The sequence below is a fragment of the Lutzomyia longipalpis genome, chromosome 3 (genome assembly GCF_024334085.1).
Source record: "Lutzomyia longipalpis isolate SR_M1_2022 chromosome 3, ASM2433408v1".
Taxonomy (NCBI): Eukaryota; Metazoa; Arthropoda; class Insecta; order Diptera; family Psychodidae; genus Lutzomyia; species Lutzomyia longipalpis.
Genome location: NC_074709.1, coordinates 202,548 through 228,167, shown reverse-complemented (window position 1 = coordinate 228,167; position 25,620 = coordinate 202,548). Strand labels below are relative to the sequence as shown.

General features: G+C 35.4%; 4 protein-coding genes across 9 annotated transcripts in view; 2 read left to right on the top strand and 2 right to left on the bottom strand.

The window, feature by feature from the left end:
* Positions 1-10,461, top strand: part of LOC129793114 (uncharacterized) — a 52,876-nt gene extending 42,415 nt beyond the window's left edge. Inside the window, exons 3-8 of the mRNA XM_055832765.1 lie at positions 5,483-5,564; positions 6,148-6,822; positions 6,897-7,772; positions 7,842-8,812; positions 8,943-9,144; positions 9,247-10,461. Coding sequence (XP_055688740.1) covers positions 5,483-5,564; positions 6,148-6,822; positions 6,897-7,772; positions 7,842-8,812; positions 8,943-9,144; positions 9,247-9,458 — 3,018 coding nt within the window. The 3' untranslated portion in view covers positions 9,459-10,461. The remainder of the gene's footprint in view (positions 1-5,482; positions 5,565-6,147; positions 6,823-6,896; positions 7,773-7,841; positions 8,813-8,942; positions 9,145-9,246) is intronic.
* Positions 10,462-12,659: 2,198 nt separating this feature from the next.
* LOC129793117 (signal recognition particle 19 kDa protein) lies at positions 12,660-13,457 on the bottom strand. Its single transcript, XM_055832771.1, has 3 exons — positions 13,269-13,457; positions 13,010-13,187; positions 12,660-12,944 (listed from the first exon to the last, which is right to left on the bottom strand). The coding sequence occupies exons 1-3, from the start codon at positions 13,331-13,333 to the stop codon at positions 12,726-12,728; spliced, it is 462 nt and encodes a 153-aa protein (XP_055688746.1). The 5' UTR covers positions 13,334-13,457; the 3' UTR covers positions 12,660-12,725.
* A 737-nt stretch (positions 13,458-14,194) lies between these two features.
* On the top strand, positions 14,195-19,725 carry LOC129793110 (terpene synthase). Of its 2 annotated transcripts, none has more exons than XM_055832759.1 (4): positions 14,195-14,554; positions 14,827-14,981; positions 15,147-15,655; positions 18,790-19,725. In XM_055832759.1, exons 1-4 carry the CDS (start codon positions 14,465-14,467, stop codon positions 18,981-18,983), a joined length of 948 nt encoding a protein of 315 aa, XP_055688734.1. In that variant the 5' UTR covers positions 14,195-14,464; the 3' UTR covers positions 18,984-19,725. The 2 variants fall into 2 exon arrangements, with proteins under 2 accessions (XP_055688734.1, XP_055688735.1); XM_055832760.1 differs by having other exon boundaries at positions 14,330-14,554; positions 15,183-15,655.
* A 1,334-nt stretch (positions 19,726-21,059) lies between these two features.
* The window catches only part of LOC129793109 (EGFR adapter protein-like), a 90,393-nt gene continuing 85,832 nt past the window's right edge, over positions 21,060-25,620 (bottom strand). For all 5 annotated transcript variants that reach the window (XM_055832754.1, XM_055832758.1, XM_055832756.1 and 2 more), the window contains 4 exons: positions 22,875-23,159; positions 21,832-22,432; positions 21,494-21,768; positions 21,060-21,412 (listed from right to left, as the gene is read on the bottom strand). In XM_055832754.1, coding sequence (XP_055688729.1) covers positions 21,221-21,412; positions 21,494-21,768; positions 21,832-22,318 — 954 coding nt within the window. In that variant the 5' untranslated portion in view covers positions 22,319-22,432; positions 22,875-23,159 and the 3' untranslated portion in view covers positions 21,060-21,220. The remainder of the gene's footprint in view (positions 21,413-21,493; positions 21,769-21,831; positions 22,433-22,874; positions 23,160-25,620) is intronic.

Below are 25,620 nucleotides of genomic sequence, written 5' to 3'. Positions count from 1 at the left end.
GACCAAAGTAAAACAGTGGAAGATCGAGACCGAAATTTTCAGTTAAAAAAGCTGAAGTATTTTTAACAGTGTATACAGTGATCATTGAGAATGGTTGATGCTCCGGTGAGATACACATTTTGTAGGTGTTTAGGGGCAGATGAGTTTATCCGAAAGATTAAGTTTTAATAAAAAAATTGAAATATTTCCGACTAGTTTGAATGTTAGTTATTTAAAAAGAATTTGCAAAGAAATTGCAAGATTAGAGGCAATATATTTCATCACATGCAACTAGCATTCAATTCACATGAGAAATCACGACATTTTCATCACAAAATAATTACAAAAACAAAAAAATAATAATAAAATCAGCACCTTTTTCTTGCAATCTCTTACATTTCCTTTGGAAAGATAATTAAAAATGGATCTACTTAATTAAACGAAAATCTTTAATAAATTAAGAGAATAAATTAATGTGAATCTATAAACATTCCCACGACTGTGTGACGCGCCACACTCCAAAACGCACGAGAGATTAACTTGTGCGGAAGTTTTAAAGCGCGCCGAAGATTTTATTGGTAAATTTGTAATTCAATAAGGTGCAAAAGAAGTGAGAGATAAATCTCATCATTTTCAACTTTTCAAGACATTTTCAGCACTATTGAGACATTGTTGGTGCAATCACATATACAAAAAAATGTCTTTCAGTGTGTGCAATGAATGTTAATTGCCAATCATTTCCTCAATCAAAACCCATAAGAGATTGATTTTGAGATTGAATGCTCTAGGAGGAGAAAGATTAATCGATTATTTATTTGAATTTTAATGTCGATTTTAGCGCAAATTCCTTCATCACCTCTACCATAATTTTCTTTTGAGACTTTCTGTGCGCTCATACCAATTGCCGCCTATCAATATACAAGTGGAACCTCTTGCAATTCCCCAGCACACAATAAATCCCTCCTTCTTATTGCAATTTTGCTCTGCTGGGAGATTTTCTGCAAATATTTTTAGAGTGTAAATGAACGTATTATGCAATAGAAAGGTACAACACTGACTTTTTTAATGCTGCACACATTTACGATGTATTTTTTTTACCTAAATAATAAATAAGAAATACTCTTGTGCAGTCATAATGTAAAGAAATTTTCACTCTCCCAGGAATAAAGTAGAAGTAGAGAAAAAGAGAGAAAAAAAACATCTTTGAACAGAAGCGTTGAATACCAAAGAGAAATTGTCACAAATTTGCAATTCAACACCATAAATTGGCGAAATGCGCGCAATGTTGTTCTACTAAATCATCCAGGCAGTGGAAGAAAGGCTTGCAAAAATATTCAAGAAATTTTTACCCTAGAGGCATTGACATAATCGCCAACAGCGATGATTCAATCTAAACCACATTTTTTCTGAATCTCTTTTTTGCGGAATGTGCTTAATTGTCGTTTTTATTTTACAGATTTTATCTCTTTTAGTTTTTCTTCCGCTGCACTACACTATTTGCCAAGAAAAATCCAATTTCAGCAAAGAAAGATCAATCGTACGATCACCATTAATTTATATTGATAACATTTTCCAATCACTAAATTTCCATAGAAGATTTATCGATTTATTTATATATTTTTTTTTAATTCTCCGCCAAAAACATACCTTGAATAAATTTAATATTTATGCGTGCATTAGTTAAATAGAAACATTTGATATAAAATTTTAAGAAATCAATGACAATCGATAAATTTCCATAATATACAAGGATTTTTTTTCAAAGCTCTACAAGAGATTATTTTTGCGTTTTATGAATTTTATGTTCTTAAAACTTCTTTATGTTGAAACTTTTTGAAATTCTTTCTTGAGCCTAAAATTTACAACTAAATACCTCCCTTATTGTCAATATTTTGTGGATTAAATTTAATCCGTAAATTATTTAGCTTTGTTAAGGAAAGAAGGAAGAAATAAAGAAACGTCAGTTGAGTTTATTATTGTAAATTAATTGAAAGGAAATAAAGGCCTAAATATCACTCCTTTAGCCCATTTGTGTTTAGTATAAGATATAAAAAGTTTTTGCACAAAAAAAATCTCTGGCAGTTAGTTCAGTTTTAAGTCATACTCCCCTATTTATTTCTTTTTCAACAAAAACTTCCTGTTTGACCAAAAATCTTCCATTAAATAAATGTCAAGAAGAGATAAAATTATTCCAATTACTTAATTCAGTTTATATGTTATGTATAGGTTTTATAAAACAAGTTTATCAACGTAAATGCAATAAAATAATTTAAAAGGCTTTTAATGGGAAGACTGGGATGGATTTAGATATGGAAGTGTTCAGGAAGAACTCGTAAAAGTAATAAGTAATTAATTCTCAAAATTTTTGCAAGAAACACCCATGAAAATTTTGTTGAAAAAATTGATTTTCAATAAAATATGAATAAAAATATTTGGCCAAGAATTTTACAGGAAATTTCTCACAAAATCTTTTTATGAGATCTTTCAATCTAAAATAAGAATCTTCTCCAAGGCTTGAAATTTCGTGTCTTTTTTGTAGCGCAAGATTTTCATGAATTTCATGGATCTTTTGCTCTTCAAACATTCCTCTCACATAATTGTCACCTCTTTAATTTCGCAAAGCAAGAGATTTGCGGAAAAGAAACGTGGAAATGCGACGTGCGCGACTGAGGACAACGGAAGTGCCATTGTCTCACTTAAAAGCTTGAGCATTTACTCCCATTATATACCCCTCAATTCGAGATAATTTGCACATCACAAATTCTCCATTTAATGCTGCCAAATTGATTTCTAATCTTTCCCAATAACCAAAGAAAGAAGAAGGAACTGAATAAAATGCCTCATTTGAGAGGAAAATTGGAAGTGATTGAAAATTTCTCTCTGTACTTCTTTATTCAGTTGCACGCAACTAAATGCGTGCAACCAATTGCATGCAACTTGTAGAAAAATTATATTTTTTCTGTAAAAGAAGGTTCATGAATTTATGGTTCGTGATGAGGTGCGCGCGAGAGATGAAAAGATGGGATGGAGGGAGGTTGTGCAAATGTGTATAGTAGCACATAAAAAGATGAAAATTAATTCATCTCGGAAGATTAAGTGAGATTTGTTTTGAGTCGCGGAATTCATTATATGGACGACGCGGTGTTGGTTTTTATGGTTTGTGAGGGGCCCAAACAAGCATAAGATCTCGCGTGAATAGCGTTCTTGACCGCGTTTCACACGAAAATTTATTCACTGATTTTTATAAAGCACACAATTGTCTGCGTACATTCAGCAGCACGCCCAAAAGGAGGGTTGTTGGGTGGATGGTGTCATTAATTGTCCAGAATTTTGTCTGAGTCCGCACAGCACAAAAAAATGAAAAGAAACTTGAAGTTAAAACAATTCAACAACAACAAAAAATTGCCACTATCCCGCCCAAATGCGAAGAGTGCAATTTTATTCAACCAACATTTCACTCAATTTGAATACAATATGTTTATTGCACACTATTAAGTTAAGAAATTATTATTTTTCTCTTTTTTTTATTATTTCATGCACACATACTTTACTTTCAAAAGTTCTCTTTAATTTTTATACTATATAAAAAGTACATTGATTCATGAGCTTTTCCCTCCACGCGTCGCTTTCTGTGAGGGCAACGATATGTTATTATTTAAAAGAGAATAATACTGATTATATTAATTTTTTTTATTCCAATACCGAGAGAGAAAAAGAGAGGCCAATGGATTTATTAAAATTCTGGGTTGGGCAGCTAGTCAGCAGAAAATGCATAAATGATATAAATTAATATTAAAAAGAGAGCTTCATACAAAATAATTATTTAAAATAAAGAATGTGGTGTAGTAATTAAATAAAATTCATCCGCTATCGAGTTTCAAGGATTATTTCATAGTCAAAACAGTCACGCAAAGTCTTTAAATAAAAATATATAAATTTAAAAATTTATTGAAGGCCTTGATTATATTTTGAGCTTTTTGGATATATAGAAAAGTTTAAAAGCTCCAGTTTATTTCAGTGAAAAAATAACTTTTAGATGAAATAAATTATTATTTAAATTAAGAAAAAATAAATTCTAGTGCAGCAAATATTGAAGAAAAATTCTTTGTCTTCAAAACCCATGAAAAAAAAAACATTTCCTTGCAAAAAATTCATCAACATTTAATTTTTGAAAAATTAAAGAGAAGTAAAGAAAAAAAAAAGAAATGTTCCAGTTTCGTGCTGAAATAATTCAACACACATTCAGTGAAACAAAATGGTGCAAAATGTGTCTATGAATTGAGATTTATGAGATTGATCTTACTTTCATGCTGCTCACACACTCAATGGCCAAAATGCCGTGAAATCTGTAACACGTTCAATTTGCAGATAACTCACATTGCAGCATTTTCGTTATACAATTCCCCCTTTTTGCTACATAATAGCATGTTTTTTTGTAGGTATACACATATCTTGTTTTAGAGCTTAAAATTATGCTTTATATACCCATGGAGATCGTTTGAGAATTTTCAAAGGAACCCGCGGCAATTTTCCTGGGGGAAATTCTTGTGAAGAAGAAAGAGAAATGTTGCATAAGATTTTTAAGTATACCTGTTTATCTATTGATAATTAATTGATCACTTGAAAGGTATTAGAACGTGTTTATACTTTGGGATGGTAGAAGAATCACTCCGAATGAACGGGAAGAAGATTTGAATGGAAACCACAAAAGATTCAGCAGGTTCAGTAAAAAAAAACATGAAAAAAGAGTTGAGCAAGAGAAGCTTGATGAAATCTTAAAAAGTAATCCAATTGCTTAATGCACATGGGAGAGAAAGAGCGAGAGAAGCTTTCAATTTTGCCACATTTCATCTTCCACTAAAATGAGTCTTCTCAATAACAAAATATGATCATAATTATGCAAAATACAATCATGAAGAATATGTTGTAGGTATGTCAGATGAATGTAAAAAGGTAATAAATCAATTGGTTTTATTGGAAGCTCTTTTTTTTCTTCATCATTAAATTGCGCTACCAACTTGTCTCTCAGCTGGTGCACGAGAGAGGATATTACTTAATCCCAAAAGATACACGATCGCGATCGCAATTTTTGCCACTTATTTCTGTGTTGCTATTCGTGAGATTGGCGTTTATTTTTGCCCCAGCATAGAATTTGTGACAAAGATCTCTTCTCTTCTATTTAACAACGAAAAGAAAAAAAAAGATCAATAAACATTCCATTTTGATCATTTTTTATGCACAAATAAATCCATCTCCAATTAAAATTTATTTATCCTTCAACAAATTGCACATAGAGCTGCATAATCGAGTGAAGAAGGAAAATTGGGTCGTTTGAATGATCGTCACTTTATCGCGCGACACATAGCATAATATCGCTCGATCACGACAAATTATTGGGCAATTTTCAACCATTTTCTTCCCACTGCATGACTAATAACCCCACTGGGTGTATAAATATATTTTTCAAATGATGAAATTATATATATATTTTTCTCTTTTTCAGTTACCGCCGCGATTGATAAAGCTAACGTTCGTCCTATGCCTCCTTCTAGCCATTTTCTTCACACATACAGATAGTGCTCAAGGTAATTTACAGATTTTCCATTTTTTACATTGAAATTGCACATTTTATACAAGAGTTGGGGGCATTGATTACACTCTCTCTATATTCATTACGCATTTTATGTCATCTAAAGCATAAATTTGTTGAATAAGGTTAATAATCAGTTAAAAATGAATAGCTTCCTTTTGCCAATCTTGCCAATCTTTCATTGGAGGTGAAGTAGTTCTCCCCAGGTAGTCATATAACTGATAATTACGCATTGAAATCAATGGGATTTGTGACCAATTACGGGCACACGCGCTGATTAACTTCACCATAAACGCATCATAATTGGCGGCGTTGAAGATGCCGTGCCGAAGAGAGAGTGATCGAGGAATGAGCGGTATGTTTGGCCGGTATGAAGATCAAAATAATCGAAAGCGAGATCGCCGCAAATTGCCACACACATGTGCTGCTTGATCTAGATATTGAGACTCTTTTTTTTCAACATTATCTTATTTTGCAAATTATCCATTTTGCCAATTACAAGCAATTTCTCTTTTTTTCACCTCCTTCTCCTTCTTTTTTCTTTTTTTGTTGTTATATACATAATTATGTCGTTGCAGCGAGTACACGTCGAAGATTGCGACGACCAACAGGAAGTCCCACAATTGTACGTACAGTCACATCGAGTTCACGCGTAAATGCTGTGGCTGATAAAGCACAAGATAGGTCAGATCAGATCCCTGCACCTTCAGTTAATCGCTTCCGTGTGAGGAGTAAGAATCGCATTGCCGTGGGAGCAGCAAGTGCAGCCGTTGCGGGTGCTGCATCAACGGCAATTGCAACAAAGGATGGTGGTGTGGATAAGGATGGATATAAGATTGTGTGCTACTACACAAATTGGTCGCAATACCGCACGAAGATTGGTAAATTCCTACCGGAGGATATTCCAGCTGATCTGTGTACGCACATCATTTTTGCATTCGGGTGGCTCAAGAAGGGCAAATTGAGCTCCTTCGAGAGTAATGATGAGACCAAAGATGGCACACCAGGACTCTACCAGCGTATCCTTAATCTCAAAAAAGCCAATCCTAAACTCAAAGTTCTCCTTGCAATCGGTGGATGGTCATTTGGTACGCAGAAATTCAAGGATATGTCAGCCACACGCTATGCCAGACAAACATTCATCTATTCAGCCATTCCCTTCCTGAGGCAGAGAAATTTTGACGGTCTCGACATGGATTGGGAATACCCGAAGGGAACTGATGACAAGAAGAACTTTGTTCTGTTGCTAAAAGGTTTGAAAATTATTTTACAAATATGGACCAATAAGACTAGAATTTTACTGAAATCCTTTTTTTTGTCTTTGCAGAACTGAAAGAAGCATTTGATGCGGAAGCTCAAGAAATTCGTAAACCACGACTCCTTCTCACAGCAGCCGTACCCGTTGGCCCGGATAACGTACGCGGTGGTTATGATGTTCCAGCTGTTGCCAGCTATTTGGACTTTATCAATGTCATGGCGTACGATTTCCATGGGAAGTGGGAACGTGAAACAGGTCACAATGCCCCCTTGTATGCACCATCGAGTGATTCTGAGTGGCGAAAGCAGCTGTCTGTGGATCATGCAGCAGGGCTTTGGGTAAAACTTGGAGCACCAAAGGAAAAATTGGTCATTGGTATGGCAACGTACGGTCGTACCTTCACCCTGGCAAATACAGCAAAACACGGCCCTAATTCCCCAGCAACTGGTGGTGGAAAGGCGGGGGAGTACACCAAGGAAGCCGGTTTCTTGGCTTACTACGAAATCTGCGAAATGCTCCTCAATGGTGCCGTGTACGTGTGGGATGATGAAATGAAGGTACCCTACCTCGTGAGTGGAGATCAATGGGTGGGCTTTGACGATGAACGCTCCATCAGGAATAAGATGAAGTGGATTAAGACAGGCGGCTACGGCGGAGCTATGGTGTGGACTGTGGACATGGATGACTTCTCAGGTGGTGTATGTGGAGGAAATGTCAAATACCCCCTTATTTCAGCCATGAGGGAGGAACTTCGTGGAATTAAACGTGCCAAAGATGAGAAGGATGTTGACTGGAGTAAGGTTGCAGCCACATTCGATGATGAGCCTGTTGAGCAACAGAAACCCCTGCCAATTAAGATTCCAGTGTCTGAATTGTTGGACAAAGTCAGAAAGCCATCAAAGATTAACAAAATCAAGCATGGATTAGCCACTGTCGATAAACACTGTAAGTCAAAGTAGAAATACGATCAGGAAAGAACCTTAAAAATATTCATAACTCTTTTTTTATTTATAGCTCGTCCCGCACAGGTATTCTGCTACTTAACAAGTTGGTCAGCTAAACGACCTGGTGCTGGTAAATTTGAACCAAAAGACGTTGACGCTAAGCTCTGCACACACTTGGTTTACGCTTTTGCCACACTGAAGGATCACAAACTAAGCGAAGCTAATGGTGATGATCCCGATATGTATGATCAAGTTATTGCCCTAAGGGAAAAGAATCCAGAACTACAAATTCTCCTGGCAATTGGAGGATGGGCCTTTGGATCGACACCATTCAAAGAGCTCACATCCAATGTCTTCCGTATGAATCAATTTGTCTATGAGGCGATTGAGTTTTTGCGTGAATATCAATTCAATGGACTCGATGTTGATTGGGAATACCCACGTGGGGCTGATGATCGTGTAGCCTATGTGAATCTTCTCAAGGAGCTCCGTGTTGCCTTTGAAGGGGAAGCCAAGACGTCGGGGCAACCACGTCTACTCCTAACAGCAGCTGTTCCAGCGTCCTTTGAGGCAATTGCCGCTGGATACGATGTTCCCGAAATCTCCAAATATTTGGATTTCATCAATGTCATGACGTACGATTTCCACGGACAATGGGAACGTCAGGTTGGCCATAATTCACCCCTGTACCCCCTTGACTCCGCAACGGGTTACCAAAAGAAGCTAACAGTGGACTTTAGTGCACGCGAATGGGTTAAACAGGGTGCACCCAAGGAGAAACTTCTCATCGGTATGCCAACATACGGACGCACCTTTACCCTGGTTAATACAACACAATTTGACATTGGAGCCCCAGCAAGTGGTGGTGGTAACCCGGGGAAATTTACAAGTGAAGCTGGCTTCCTGAGCTACTACGAAATCTGCGCCTTCCTAGCTGGTAGCAATACAACCCTCGTGTGGGATTCAGAACAGCAAGTGCCATTTGCCTATCGCAAAGATCAATGGGTTGGTTTCGATGATGAGAGGTCACTCAAGACAAAGGTAAGAGTTTGTTGCACACACAGAAAGAATCTATCTAAAGCTTCCTTAAAGAAAGTTTCTCAAAATTTCTTTACAAACTAAAAAAGTAAATTGCCAAGCTTTAAGTATTTAATTTTTTTTTATCTTGCAGATGCAATGGCTGAAGGAGCAAGGATTTGGGGGTATTATGGTTTGGTCAGTGGATATGGATGACTTTTCAGGGAAATGCGGTGGTGGAAGGTATCCACTCTTAGCTGCACTGAATAGTGAATTGAAAGACTATAAGGTTGCCCTTGAATACGATGGTCCATTTGAGTCTCATGGCCCACGTGGAGCCTACACAACAAAAGATCGTGAGTTTTTTCTTTGAAACAAATTTTGATCATTTTGTGATTTTTTTTTAGTTGGTTTTTTAAATGAAATTTAATTGATAAATTAAATGATTCTTCCTGCAGCCAACGAAGTAACTTGCGCGGAGGAGGATGGCCACATTAGCTATCACCGTGATAACAACGACTGCACACATTACTACATGTGTGAGGGTGAACGTAAGCATCACATGCCATGTCCAGCCAATTTGGTGTTCAACCCCTCGGAGAATGTTTGCGACTGGCCCGAAAATGTTGACGGTTGCCAAGAGCATACACAGGCACCTCCAGCCAAGTAGTCATCAACTGAAGGGTCTTCCCCCCTCCTCCCCCAAGAAATTGAGATAAATCTCACACCCACGAGCTTATTCTTAAAGAATTAAAAAAAATTAACTTTATATTGTAATTTTTAAGGCAAAAAAAAAAACAAAAAATGAACCTCCACCTTTGACCCATGAGGACATATACATTTCTTCTTCTCTGATTTTTTTTCTCTCTAATGCCTGCCTCCCTGCAAAAAACTGCCTGGATGTAATTTATTATTTTTTTTTATACAAAAATCCTTTTTTTTTTACCTACAAAGATCTGCCTGATGTGCTTTTGTATTTTTTTTTAAATAATAATCTTTCTATCATTTTATTTTTACTTTTAAGTTATTTTATTAACTCTCTGCGCCTATAGATGTAGAGAAAAAAAGAGACAATAAAAACAAGATGAAAGTGAATGAAAGAAATTAACTCTCTTGTACTTCCGCCTTGATTGAAAATGCAGAAGAAAAGCTAAAGGTATACATGGATGATGACGATATACTTCACCACGCTTTCTGTAACGTTCTATGTATTTTTTTTTTCTTTAGGAAAATTAAAGAGAATCTTTAAAATTCAGCAAAAATTCGAAAAATTCCTTCTAGAAGAGTTTTTTTCGTGAATAATTTTTTTTTCAATTTCTTTTCGTTATATCCTTTGACTAATATAGAGACACTCAATGTAATGTAAAATCTGTGATAATTTCATATCTTTCCTGTTTTTTTCATCTTAAATAAAATTCCTCCTACAAAATCTTAAGAAAAAATAACATATTTCTTGACAAGAAAAAGAGATTCCAAAATGAAAATGAGAAAGAATGTCAAACAAGGGCCGGAAGTATATTGAACAAAAATTGTTTAAAGAATCCAATTTATTGTAGTATATTTTGAAGTATTTCACGAGGTTGTGTAAGAAGATTTAAAAAAAAAATGATGTATAAAATGTTATACAAATTATTATATTTGACAAAATAAAATGTTAATATAATAAGAGAAAATTAATGAGTTTCTTTGCAATCTCCCAGCGATATCGACTGATTCACTCTTCTTCTAGCGCAAGCTTAAAGAAAAATCCAAACTAAAACATTTTGAGAACAGCAATGTGAAAATTCTACAAGGCAAAATGAATCCAAAAAAAATCTTAGCGAAGCTTTTTTTTTAATTCTTTTTGCGAACTTTCTCTGCGTACGCTGACCTTCAGTCAAGGACGCAACGCTGCAAAACTTCCTCAAAAGTTCTTCATTCAACTTTCAATTTGTTATGCTTTCACTGCTCTTTTTTTTTCCTCTCCTCCACGCATTCGTTATGCATTTCTCATTCACAATGTCATTGCGCGAGAAAATTTTCTTCACTTCAATATTAAAAAAAAAACGTTTATCTGTGTCACCTAAAAAATTCCCATATTCGCGAGAATTGCCCGAACAGAAAGAAAAAAAAAAGCCAAAACACAGCGGAAGCTAAAGTTTTGTACACACAGAGAGTTTTTTTTTAACACAAATAAACAGCACTGAGCAAAAACATTGGGTAATGTAGAATAACACAGGAGGAGGGCCTCTATAAAGTTCTATTCTTCATAAATCATTGGTCAAACTTCTTTCGCATGTCCAGGAGGAATTATATTATTTTTTTCTTTAATTTAAAATTCTTTTACTGTGAAAGCTGAAGATCTGTGTGGATTAACAATGGATTACCCCGGAGCGGTGTTTCAGTGCTTAATTGTGCTTTTTATCATGAAAAGTGGTAAATTATTAATTTAATAAGTTTTATTCCATCGCAGAAAGATTGAAAATTAAAGAGAAATGTGAAGTTGATGATTTTAGTGCAATTTATTGGATTAAATTACAGAGGATGCCCTACACAACGAACGATTTTTTTTACTTGAAGAGTTCTTTTCACTTTAAAAGTTTTTGTTGGGAAAGATTTTGAAAATTTCGCCAAAATTAAAAAAAAATCATAAAGGAGTTTATTAATTTTAGTTTCTTTTACATCATTGAGAGATGAGTGTGTGAAAGATTCTTCAGACAGATAATTCCAAGAGAAAACTTCTTGCTTTAAAACTTTCCTAAAATAGTATTCGTGGTGTTCGTTGTATAGGGTGGTCACTGTAAGCTCTATGTTAATTTTTCTTTTAAGCTTTTCGTGAAGTTTTTATGAAAGAAAATTCCTTAAGAAATATCTCCTTAAAGTTTCTTTACCAAAAAAAAAAAAGAAATTTATTATTTAAAAAAAAAGGAGTTTTATTAAACAATCATTTTTTAATTTTTCCCTAAAGCTCTCACACACGCCCTATCCTTATCTGCTCTCAATGATATCGGCAACAGGACTCAGTGTGTGTCACTGTGCAGTGAATGTGGTTGCCTGGGGTACTTCTGTGGTGAGGAATGCATCTGTGAGTGCTCCTCTGACGCCGAGAAGGACATCACGTGCCTGGCAAAGCTAAAAACCCACTGTGATACGCTAAACCTACCTTACGACGTCCTAATTCAGGGAAGTGCCGGCCGGAGATTTGTCCGGGAAATTCGGGATCTCACACCAGAACAGGAAGCCTTCTATCGTGCTAATGAACGAAATAGACGAAGTGTCTACAACATCCACGAAGCTAATCCCTGGCGCAGTGGGAAAGAGGAGCCAATGGCATTTGAGGATAGATTCTTTGGAGCTCCAGGAATTGCTGGAGACTTGGAATCACTCGCCTCGAAGATTAAGACGGAAATTGTGTTGAAGGAGATTAGAAACAAACTGGGAAGTCCGTTGAATTTCAAGCCAGACCTCCTGGGAGCTCCGCTCTTTGAGAGGGATCTCTTTGGGGACATCAGGGTGGATTTTAGGGATAATTATGAGAAACTTAGGGATGGTGTTCGTGCCATTCCTCATCGTATTGACGAGGTGACAATGCTTAAGCTCAAACCTCTCGTGCCACGACGTGAGAATATTCTCAAAGAGAAAATTGAGAGATTGGCAGATGTTGTGGACGGTCCAGGAGATGATACTGTTATCGACACAGCCGCAAGGGTTTTAGATTTCAAACTCCGAAGTCCCGGACGGTTAGCTAACTACCTAATGAGGACTTGAAAAATCCTCTCTATCTTCTAGACTTAATTTTGTTGTAAATAAATTTACTTTTAGAATATAATATTCTAAGTAGGTTGTTGGAAGATCAGTTTTTTTTTAACAAGAGAATATAAACAAAAGGATGTCAGGGAACTGAGAGAATGTATATATTTAGGGAGGAAATAGAGAGAAAAAGAATGTTGTCCTGACCTTAACGTCTCTTTCCTTTACCCTTTTTGTGGGGAGCCGACGAAGTGGATGAACTGCTTGCAGCCTCTGCACCACCTTTCCCACCCTGACGACTCTTCAGCTGTGGAATCATTCTTCCCAAGTGAATCAAAATGCTATCTCGTGTGGGATATTCCGGATTGAATGGCGTTCCATCGTCATTCTTCAATTGCACACGTATCCTGCCACGGTGGACAAGTTCCTGAAAAAATCCAAGTAATTCCTTAAGTATCCTGGGAATCTAACCGGTTTTTTCTGAATTCTCACCTTACTCTTCTCCCGGGAGTACAATTTATTCTCCACACCGACCCTGAGATTTGCAACAGCCAAAACATCCCTAATTTCCATATATGTAGGATTCTCAACACAGTGCTCCTTGGAGAGTTTCCTTCCCTCCTGCCGTGTCTTCTTGGAATTAATATAAGCCGGATAAATGCAAATCCATCTGGAAAATTATAATCATTCCCAAAAAATAAAAACATAAATTGAGGTTATGGTCAATGTGGATTCTCGTGTTTTATCTCACCTTTCCCGGTCGCTGTGCTTCTTGTCAGGACTCCAGGGAGTTAATGGGGGTGCTGCAGCTGCCATTATTGCCAAATTAATGGGTAAACAATGGAAAAACTATGAAAAATTCCTTGGAGAAAGTAATTTTTGTGCCCACGTATTTATTTTTTCTTCTAGTATTGGGTGGTCCCATAAAGTTCCCAAACGAAAACTGAACTTGCTGAATTGCTGAAAACGCTGACATGCTGACAATGGAAATAGCCTCGTGTGTGTAAAATATGTATAGGCCAGCTGAGAAGTAAAATAACTTTTAAATAAAGTCGGCCTAGCCAAATTTTGCACCATTTGATTCAAAGAATTATAAGAAACCTTTTTATACTTACTGGAGTGCTCTAAAACTTATGCTCGTTTCAGAAAATGCGTTTAAATATTCCCATACATTTTCCCATAGAAGCCATCAAAGCCATTGAACGAACAAGTGACGTCACTGGGGGGTTCCAAGAAATTGCTCACACAAACCACATAAAATACTATAGTTTTTACAGTTTCCACTCAACAAATTATAACGAGGATTAAAAAAAGTACTTCCTACATGAGATAATGCAGAAATAATACGTAAACACACATTATTTCACAAAAAAAAATCCCCACAAAAATGAAAATATTTACTCGAAAATTCTCAACTGTCAAATCATACTTTTTCGGTACACGAAATTCAGCGACGTCGCATGTTCGTTCAATGGCTTCGATGGCTTCTATGGAAAAATGTATGAAATATTTTTCAAACGCATTTTCTGAAATGAGCATAAGTTTTAGAGCATGCACGTAAATATTAAAAAAATTCTTATATTTTTATGAATCAAATGGTGCAAAATTTGGCTAGGCCGAATTTATTTAAAAGTTTGGGGTCATTTTCCGCTAATTCTACTGGCCTATACTGGCCTAGTAGTGGGAGTGACGTGCGAGCGAGAAAATGCACGTGATAATATACTTATGTCTCACTTCCTCCTTAACTAGCAACGCCATATAATTCACAGCAGTGTTTTTGGGAACTTTTAAAGTTTTTATACTCATTCTCCGGATTAATTGAGTCAGTTCGGCCTGAGTTGCGCCACGATCAGGATCAACATTCTCTAGTCTTCAGACTCCAAGTCAGATCTCTCTGTGAAGATTTTTCCTGCCAAATTCCCACGAGTTCTCTTTGAGCCTCCAAAGATGCAGTCATACCCAGAATTCGACGAGAGGGAATTCAATCAAATCCTGCAGAAGTGCAGAGATAAATCCCACCAGGAGCAGCAGGATCAGGTAAGAAATTCTTCATTTCTTTATTCCCGCATTCCAAGCAGGAGGAATGTTTTTTTTTGGGGTGGACGGATTGCAGTGAGCTATTTTTGGAATATTGCAATCTATTGTCCAGCTGTGGATGAACCACCGTTGCATCCAAAAATAGCTTCTGCTTTGCAGCTGCTGCTGCCCCATTTGGGCATTGTTTTGTTATAGAGAAAGGTCTCATTGTTTTGGTAGCAGCCGGCAGCAAAGGCAAAAAAAAGTGATTGCTGTTTTTGGTCTATTTTTAGATTCTCCTGCAGCCGTACAATTACATCCATCAGATTCCCGGAAAGAATGTACGCGGGAAGCTTGCGTTGGCCTTTAATCAGTGGCTCAACATTCCCACGGAGAAGATGCACGAGATTGGGAATATTGTCCACATGCTCCACAATTCGAGTCTTCTGTAAGTACAAACATACATAGTTTGTTTATGAGTTTGACAGACCATCTGCACAATGTCTCAATTAACAAAATTCCTAACAAGAAATTCATTGTTCAATGCTTTTCCGCACAATTTTGCACGCTGTGGCACTTGATGTTGTTCCCCATGGATGTTCCCGTGGCACAGGCTAGATGATATTGAGGACAACTCCATCCTCCGCAGAGGTGTCCCCGTGGCACATGCAATCTACGGCGAAGCATGCACCATTAATGCTGCCAACTATGCCATGTTCATTGCCCTGGAGAAAATTCAGATGCTGGGGCATCCAGAAGCAACGCGCGTGTACACGGAGCAGCTTCTGGAGCTGCACCGTGGGCAGGGAATGGAGATTTTCTGGCGTGATAACTTCCACTGCCCCACGGAGAGTGACTACAAGCAGATGACCATCCGCAAAACGGGTGGACTCTTCATGCTGGCCATTCGTCTCATGCAGCTCTTCAGTACCAATAAGACTGACTTCACGAAGCTCACCGCCCTCCTGGGGCTCTACTTCCAAATTCGCGATGATTACTGCAACCTCATGGCGGAGGACTATGCAGACAATAAGAGCTACTGCGAAGATCTCACCGAGGGCAAGTACAGCTTCCCCATTATTCACGCCATTCAGCAAGAGGGTGAAGATCGTCAAGTTTTCCGTAAGTTTTTTCTTTTCTCTTTCTCTTTATTTTATACCCTATTGTTGTGATTTCCCTGATAAGTCTTGAAAGTCTTTGATGTGTTGCTTAAAAGGTCTGAAAAATTTATTCAAAATTCTTTAAGCTTAAAAACTGAAAAGTTGCTAAAAAAAATATTACAAGTTTTCTCTAAAAACTTCTTCTAGTTCCAAAAAAGACTTTCAAAAACCCTTGAAAATTTTTTAAGCCTCCAAATGAGATTTAAAATGCCTTAAAATTCAATTATGAAAATTCTATACTCTCCCAAGAAGACTTTTCTATCCCTAAAAATGCATAAAACTTACTAAAAAAAAAAGTCCCTGAAAATAAGTCCAAAGTCCCCCCAACGCATAACTCCAGAGGATCTATAAATAGCTCAACCTTTCTTCTCTTCCTGCAAGAAGCAAAAAAAAGGCTCCAAAAAAAATCATTCAAACGGTTTTACGGAGCTAAAATTTTGCGCTAATTTCTGTAATGTTTATTTGATTTCTCTACTGCCGTTCAATTCATGGTAATTTTAGAATAAACAATTGGCTCTAATTTTAGCTCTCTTCGGCTATTTTTAACCCAGAACTTTAATACAAAACCTTCCACAAAGTATTGATTTATTTTCCCCGTCATATTGCAGACTTAGGTACAGTATTAAGCAAAAAATATTAACGCACTAAGAAATATTTCTGAATTTATTTTGTTTTAATAAAGAAATCTTTTCAAAAAAACAGACAAAACTACAAAAGAATTTAATAAAATTACCTAAATTAAATAATTCTAAAATCTCTGAATTTTCATTAAAAAATATTTATGGTAAAATATGAAAATTCCTTTTTGGAAAGTTCTTCTTCAAGAACTAACAATTATTTTCCAAGTTTTGGTTTGATTTAAAATTGACTCTTTGCCTCTTTATAAATTTTTTATTCTATAAATAGAATTCCAAAAATAATCAAAAACGGTGTAATTTTAGCTATAATTGTTATTAGATAACAGTTCGTTTTTTTTCTTTGTTAATTGTGAAGCTATTTATAGATTTATAAAAATAATTTCTTCTCTGAGCTATTTATAGATTTCTGAGAGTAATTTTTTGAAGCATTTGGTCTGCTTATTTTACACAATTTATATTTGAAAATCGATTAAGAAAGAAATATTCTCGATTTTGGAATTTTGCTCTAAAGCGATTTCTCATTTTTCATATTTTAATTTAAAAGAATTTTTTAATCACAAAAAATTTCTCGCAAGAATATTTTATTCTGGAAATTAGCATTAGAACAATATCGAAACGTTCTTCTTTAATTTATTTATTTGTTTTCACGAAATATGATTCAAGATTAAATATTTTAAAGAATTTAAAGAGTTGGCATGTTTAGAAATTTATTTCTCAAGAATTTTCCTTGATTATACTTTAAATTTTCCATTTTTTTTCTTTGTGCAACATGCAATGCTGAAAATGAATAGAATAAAAGATGTTCTATTTTGGAATTCTTAATTTTATCTCATTCTCTTTGATTTATTTTTCATCTCTGGTGTTTATTTATCTCTTTCTCTCGGTGAAATTCTTTCAATACTGAATTTGGAAGGAAAAACCCAACATAGCGAGCATAACTTCAATAACTTGCATCACACACAAACTTTCACCCAAACATTTGAGCTTAAATCATAAAAGTTCGATGCACTTTCTCTTTTTTTTTCTTCTTCTCTTCTAACTATTTATGTGCCCCCACATAAATGGTAAAATTTTTGAAAGGTCTTTCGAGAAGAAAACATTTTTCTTGTCCATCTCTGCGATAAGACGGATGACGAAGCTGTTTGGCGATAAGAAAAGTCGTCGCTATCGATTCTCTGTGGCTTTGTTTATTGTCTTGCATTCCATTTAGAGACTCTTTAAGTGAACTGCACAACTAAATTTGACAGAGAATTTTTCTATCCAGACTTAATTTTTGGATCATAAAAATTAATTTTATAACTTACACGCGTTTAATGTTTTTTTTCCCCTGATATGCTGAAGTTATTTTATGATTATGTTATCATAAAGATTTCGATAGGATTATGATCAGAGATAGAAATTAAAAGAATAAAAAAAATTAATTGTCATTGAATGGCTTTTAAGACTTAATTGAAGCTTCATAAAAGTTTTTTCTCGGGCATATAATTTAATTTTTAAATTACTTCAACTGGCAAGAAATGCTTGAATCCTTTTTAATCATTAAATGAAAAATTTTGATAATTTTTATCAGACTCTGGAGAGTGATTAATTCTTCAGACAGTTTGCTTTTTCATGCATTTGTGAATCATTTTAAGTGATTAAACTGAATTAAAACTTTTTATTATAATTTTTGATGAAACAGGAAATTTTATTGGTCTTTAATTACAAAAAGACATTTTTATCCATTTCATTTGCAACATTTAAAAGAAGGTTGCAAATTTAAATCTTATATAAATTATAAAAAAAGGAGAATCAAAGTAAAATTAATTATTTAATTAAAAATTATTTAAACGTATTTGAAATTAATCAAACAGAATCAAAATTAATTGTGATTTATTTTATTTAAATTGAACAATTGTTGTAAGACAAAATAATTAAATGCCTAACCTTCCCTAACAATTCAGACAAATTTCTTTTGATTATATACGTAAATTAGAATACATTTCATAAAATTTAATGATGGAAAATTGTTTTGTTTTTATCCTTTTTATTTCGTTCTACTTTGTACCCTATAAAAAGTTAATTTAATGATTATTTTTATACGAAAACGTGTCACTTTTTTTAAAGGATATCAAATCAGAATTTAAGACAATAAACTTTTTCTTTCAAGACTTTGAGTAAGAACTTTAAAAAAAAAACTCCTAATTAGCTTTGAAACTGAAGAATTTCTTCTAAATATTTTTTTCTGGATTGAGAACAGTATAATGGGCAGTTTATGCGGGACACGATGTGAAAGGAATTTGTGTTTTTGTGTAAAATTTCAATTCAACGCTCAACGCTGAATTTTCTCAAGATTTGTAAATATTTTCATGAGGAAAATTCTTGTTTACCTTTCGCGCCATTTGGTGGGCGCATAAACAATTCTCTCTCACCTGAATTATTGCCTAATTTTTTTATTTTGTTCTCTTGGCCACCATAGAAATTCTGCGGCAGAGAACAACAAACAACGAAGTGAAGCGATACTGTGTGAGCATCATGGAGAAATTGGGCAGTTTCAGCTACACACGCAGCGTCCTTGAGTCCTTGGACAGAGAGGCACGTATTGAGACAATGCGGCTGGGGAATAATCCCATCATGGAAGGTCTCCTCAATGAGCTCAAGACATGGAAGTGAGAAAGTTGCCGCAAGTTTTAAAAGAAATTTTTATTCTTAGTTCTTTTTCTCGAATATTTCATTTGCAAGGCGAGTATGTGTAGGATCTGATGGTGTGTAGATTTAATTATTTTATTGTATATTTTGGAGTTGAATAATTTTATTTCTTATAGTAATCCTAATCGTAGTTTTAAAATTAAAAAAAAAAGCTTCTCTTGATAAAATTTATTTTTCAACTAGTCATTTGTTGAGAGGATCATTTGCGCAGAATTAATGAAAATTCAATGGAAAAGTTGCAAAATTCAAATCAAGAAAAGAAATAATTCCGGTGGAAGATCCACGTCAGTATCTAAAGTAAAAAACTATGTGATTGACAATATCAACGAAAACATTTCAATAATCTTTTTTCTTTTTACTAATCTAAGATATAAAAATAAACTAAAGCAAATGTTAGAATAGAATTAGAAATTTATTGAGAGATGCTTGATTTATTCTTACAATTAGAAGTTTTTCTCAGGACAACTTAGCTTTTTTCGCATCATATATAATATAGGAAATAATGTACTGCAAGTACGAATGTTTTAATTAGAATTTTGAATGAAAAATAAATTTTAATTATGTTTCAAAGTTCACTAAATATTTATTTTTATATTAGAGATGTTCTTATAGAATTTTAGAATTTAGTTATTTTAAAATATATTTTATAATTTTATTTTTGGGAAATATTTTTAAAGATGTAAATAAAGGGAATTTTCTTTAAAAATCTTTTGTTTTTTTTTCAATTGGTAAAAGGCAAAAAAATCTCGAGGTTTGAGAAGAAAAATAAATCTTTGGGCATGTGAAAGAAGTTCTTACTATTTTTTTTCGAAGCTTGAAAATAAATTTTCTGAATTAAAAGATTATTGAATTTCTAAAAAATAAATAAATAAAGCTTGTAGCAAATTATTTTAAAAAAATCACAGCTAGAACCGCAAAAGTATCAAAAGAAAAAAAATAAAAATTCTCAAATAAAAAAGAAATAATTCAGGAATAAAAAATCTTATGATTCAAATACAGAGATTAAAATAAAAAAAATAATACCTAGTTAATAAAGATAGTTTCTCAACAATCTATTTAAAGAATAATTCAGTATTAAATTAAGTTTCTTTGCATATAAAAAAAAATTAGGGAGCTAGTAATTAAAAATCATGACAATAAATTTTTGAAAGTTGAAAAAAGTCTTTTTCTTACCCTCAAAATTCGTAATCAACCAATTTGAATTTTTAATAAGAAGCTCTTAGTTCTAAGATTGAATCTAAATATTTTTTTAAGGGAATTTAATTTCAAATTACCTTGATCTTCACCTTTATTTTTTCTCACCTTCTTGAGAATGACGGCAGCATCAAATAAAGAAATATAACTCTGAGAATATTTAACCAGATTTTCTTTATTGTGACTAGTAAAAGATTAGCTTAACAAAAAAATGTTTCTTTTTTTCATTTTACATTAAAAGTCAATGAAAATCTTTTTATATAAGTTGGAGGTTGGTTTCACAATACAGCAAATAGTTTCATTTTTTATCATGTTTCCTTCCTTTAACTTCTCTCCATTTTATCTTCCAATTAATAGGAGCTACGTCGTATCGTTTTGTTTTTTTTTTAGTTAGTAGCTTCATTTTAATTGTTAATTTTTCTTACAACAAAAACTAACTTTGTATGATTTTTTTTCTTTCCATTTTATGATGTTTTTCTTACAACAAAAAAACCTTCAGTGCTGATTTTTTCTTTTTTTTTATTTAAATTACATAATAGAGCCTAGATTTCTCTCTCTTTCTCTCACATTACTCCGGGTCTAAGTCACTTTTCGCGTTATATAATTTAATAATAATGATTTTTTTTCTTTTAATAATTAAATTTGGATATTGATTCAGTTGGTTACAAGTGCATCATTCCTTTATAAAACGTTACATTTCAACACATTTAAGATAATATATAATTTTTTCTCTTATCCTATGCAATTATTAATTTACTATATATAGTATAATATATATAATTTCTACTTCGAAATATATATAATCTTCACACAATTTTTTCAGTTTTTTTATTATTTCAAAACTACTTTTGTATCGAGTCCACTAAAATATTCTTCTTTTCTTTTCTCATTTACTCTCTTTTGTGATCATTTCACATTTTCACGGCACATGTTTGATCGGGATTTTTTTATGCAAGGGAATTTAGGGGAGGGGGGTGGGGGTGAGGGGGTATAGCCCAAAAGGCTATTCAGACATTAAGATCAGCCATCATTTTGCGGAAATCATTGAGAGATCCGTAGGTGTCGAAATCATCCAAATCTCGCCGCGGCGGAGCCATATTCTGGGGTCGTGGCAGCGAAAGTGGAACCGGAAGGAGTTCAGGCATCACAGAATGATGGGTTATGAGGGCACGCAGGGATGAGAACTCCTTGGTGAAACCCTAAAAAAAAGGGATAAAATGCATTTTTTTAAAGGAATTTCTCAAAGAATTGTCAGAAGTGGTGAAAATAAATTCTTTTACCTTAATTTTGTACCCACGTGGGGTCTTTAGGATGAGATAGTGGGCTACTTTGGGTGCAGGTGGGGGTACCCTGAGCGAAAGGGCAAAACATCCGGGCTTACTGCTGCTCTGTCGAACCAGAAAGGCCCCTGGACTCTGCCTCGAGAGGACTTCTAAGGAAATTTCTCGCGGAATGCCTGCCTGGAACCATGCAGCGCCCTTCAGCTCATTCTGCTCCGCCAAGCTCAAATGGTCCGTTCGATGGGAAGGGCCGAAGATTTTAGGGCTAGAATTGGCTGAAAAAAAATAAAATAATTATTTAATTTAATGAATATTCTAATTGAAGAATTAAAACTAACCGCTGCTTGTTTCCCTTAAGAAGTTCTTCTTGAAGCTAAACTCATGATGACTATCCGCCCTGGTATCCATCGTCATGGACATGAGGCTCTTTCGGCATGAATCCCCGAATTTGCTGGAGATGATTCTCTCTGGATCACAAATGCCCTCATTTACGTACCCATCGCAGATGGTATGCGTGGATCCGGATGTAACTGATGAGCCAGCATTCCGTACGAGTGGTCGACTTTCCTCCGTGGCACGCAGCAGACCCATTGTGAGTCGCTTCACGAGCGGAGGCTTCTCCACGAGGCGCCGGCAGTTGTTCATCTCGGTGGGAGAGTTGTCCTCCTCGGAGCTGGGCGACCGTATGGCCGTGATGTTGACATTCTCGTCACACGTGAGCGTGACGCCGGTCTTCTGGAAGAGATGCGCCGGCCGTGGTTGCTGGACCACGTGTAGCGGTGACCCATGCTGTGGGCGCTCCAGCCGGACACGTACGTCCTGCATGGTGGCCCCTGGACTCCCGGCAGCGCCGCCGTTGCCGTTCAAGGCACGAGTCCTGTAAGGAGTCGCCGGCGCTGAACGCAGATTGTTGTTGATTATTTTGATGTTGTTGAAAACCTAATGAAATAAAATTAAAATGTAATTTTTAGCTCCTTCAAATAGTTTTAAGTTGTCTTTTTTTCCTTTATGCTCTTTTACAGAATCCTTCTGTTCTTGTTATTTATTTTTAATTCTATCAAAAGTTTCTCTATTATTGATAAAATTAAAGCTAATATATAACTTTCAATCACTCCACCTCCTTTTAAAATTATTTTGAGCATTTTCTAAAGAAGTTCCTTCACTTGAAAACTCTTTCACGTGAAAAGCCTTTTTTAAGAGGATATTTTGAAGAGGATTCTCCTTCAAATAGTAGTACTTGTTGAACATTTTAGATTTTATAATGTGAAGGAGTTCTGTTAAGGAGAGTACGGAGGGGGAGTACTGAAAGTATTCCTCTTCATCCGTAAATTATGGTATTAAATGCGAACAAAATGTGGAGCGGGAGTTGGGGGGACTGTACCTCGATATAAGTAACTTGGTCGTTGTCAGCTAATCGCTCTCTAAATTGTCTCCTCAGCAGCTGCTTGATGCATCTGTAAATCCGCCTTTTGTGCTTCCTACCGAGGAGTATTTGTCGTCCCGACGACTGATTCTGATGCTCCTGCAAGTGGCACTTCTGCCACCCAGCACCATCCTCCTCTATGCCACGTTGCTCACTCACCACTGACTCACATCCCCTTTTGCTGCACTTCACATTATCCCCCACCGTCCCGTGGCCTCGCAGGAGTCGTCCAACAATGGAATTCTGCAAGAAAATGAAGAGGAAAAAAGAATTAGAGTGAGAAAAATTCCACCCCCAACAAATTGATATTAAACCCCGTGGAATGATTAGCCTCTGGGAATGGCGCGTGGAGAATCTCCACCCCCCTTCCCCCCATGGAACCTACAAGCACACAGCCCAAATTCAAATGGGCGAGTTTGCGAATAAATTAGCAACTTTCTCGCATCGTCAGCGAGCTCACAGAGAGCACATAGAAAAAAAAAGCACAAAAGCCCCAAAAGCTTCCGAACAATGGGGCGAGCTATCGATAGAGATTTTAGAGAATAAAAAAAACGCCCCCCCCCCACACACATACGGAAAATGCTTTTGGAATTCATGGCGACAAATCGCGTGCCAAAAGGAGAGACAAAAATTCCACCCACACTCCTCCACTCCCATCGATGCCAGACTCATCCTTTTTCCATTATCTGACTATCCCCAATGGTGGTGCTATTTAGTGGCTTTAGCTTTCCTCCCCGTACCGTCGTATTTCACCGCATAACAGTGTGTGGTTCGACGGGGTGCAAGAATTGTCGCGAAAGCTCTTCAATAGGCGGATTTTTGTCTCCACCACCACCCACCCGTACCATTCAGCAATGCTTTTTTTTTTCTTTCGGGAGCTTTTGCGGAAAGAACTTTAGACAGGGAAAAATTGGTAGTACAGAGATAATGTGTGGAATTGTCGTGCAATTTTCTTCCTCATGATCAGCTATTTATTTTAGCTTTTTTTTATTAAGGAGTATTTTTTATAATTTTAATATTTAATAAATAAAATAATCAAGCACATGTTTTTTAAGCTTCACGAATTTTGAAGAGAAGAAAGAAAACTTTTATAAGAAAAACTATACAAAAGCTCATTTTTAGCATAATTTCATAAATAGAATACCTATATTTTTTTGTTTAAAAAAATTATAATGAAACATATGTAGGAAAAAAAGTATATGTAATACTTGTAGTGATAACAAAGCAAATGTAGCATAAAAAGCTCTTTTATGAGAGTAAAACACAAAATGAAAAATCACTGAAATTACAATGTGGCACCGACATGCACTTTTCATCATTTTTCTCATCTCGCCACGGTTCATTTACTGTGTGGTTTTCCTATTTAAATTTCCGCCTCAGACGTATCATTTCCACATAATTCATCAATTTATTCACACCAATCCTCCACTCTGGGCGTTATGTACAATCTGCTCACAGCTCCCGCGTGTTGAGGTGGTGTCTCCCACCCACTTACTTTATGGGATGTGGAGGACATTAATAAATTTTCTTACTCCAAATTTTCATGCGCCACCCTATGACCCTTTTCCAAGGAAGCTCCCTTTTTTTCCCTTTGGCGAACGAAAGCACGTCGAATTGGGTAACAAATGACAATGTGAACTTGAAGAGTGGAAAATGCCTGCACTCACACATTGTTGTATATGTTGTGTTTTTCCGAAACCCCCAACCAAAGGAAAATCCCTTTGCATGTCATTTCCGCGTTTATAATTCATTCTCACTACTCTAGTCGAAGCTTTTCGTCACCCTCGTCATTGTCTTCCGTAGTCCTCCATATCCTCAAGAGAAATCCACCCCCGCACATACACGAGACTTTCGTCAGAGCGCGCGGGACCATTTAACTGTCACGCTGTCTCATGTATTTATGGAATCAAAGACGAATGATGACTTTTTCCACCCACACACCAAGCTACATAGAGAAAAAGCTTCCGCATAAGTAGCATTTTTAGTGACGACGCCCCGTTCAACGATTAATCATAAAACGTCATCACCCAGGAAACGAAAAGTCAAATGAAAGGACTTTTACTTTTATGTCGCACACACTATTTAAGTGCCAACAGTTTTTTTTCGTTTCTTTTTATTGGTTCCACCATTTAATGGGAGTTTTATGTTGCTCCACCAAAGCTCCAAATTGATATCTATGGTAGATAAAGGAGGTCCGAAAAAATTAAAGTTCTAAAATGAGTTTTGATGAATTTAATTTTGTGATGAAAAAAATTATTGAATTCTTCTGCAGACTCTTAAGACAAAGGACTTAATAAAGATAATAGAAAGCTCTTCATTTGATTGCACAAAAATGGAGTCTCAAAGGATTTTTTTATGCAAATGAAAAAAGTTATTAAATGAATTTCGTTTGTGAAGCTTTTTATAGCTTCTTGAAAGCTTCAACATAATTTCAAAACTAAATCTATATAACTTGCTAATGCAGCTTGAGGCTTTTCTTTTGTGTTCTAAAATTAAAATTACGAATTCTATCAATAAAAAATTCATTCCAGAACTTTGAGAGCTTTTCCTTGAGCTTCTAATCCACAGGAAAACTAAAAGGTTTTTTAATCCCAAAAGATATATAGAGACACAGGTAATGAAAATTGTCCCAAGATGTAGTTGACAGAAGCTATAAGGGAGAGACACAGGAAGAAAGGTAGACAATGAAGAGAATAGGGATTGT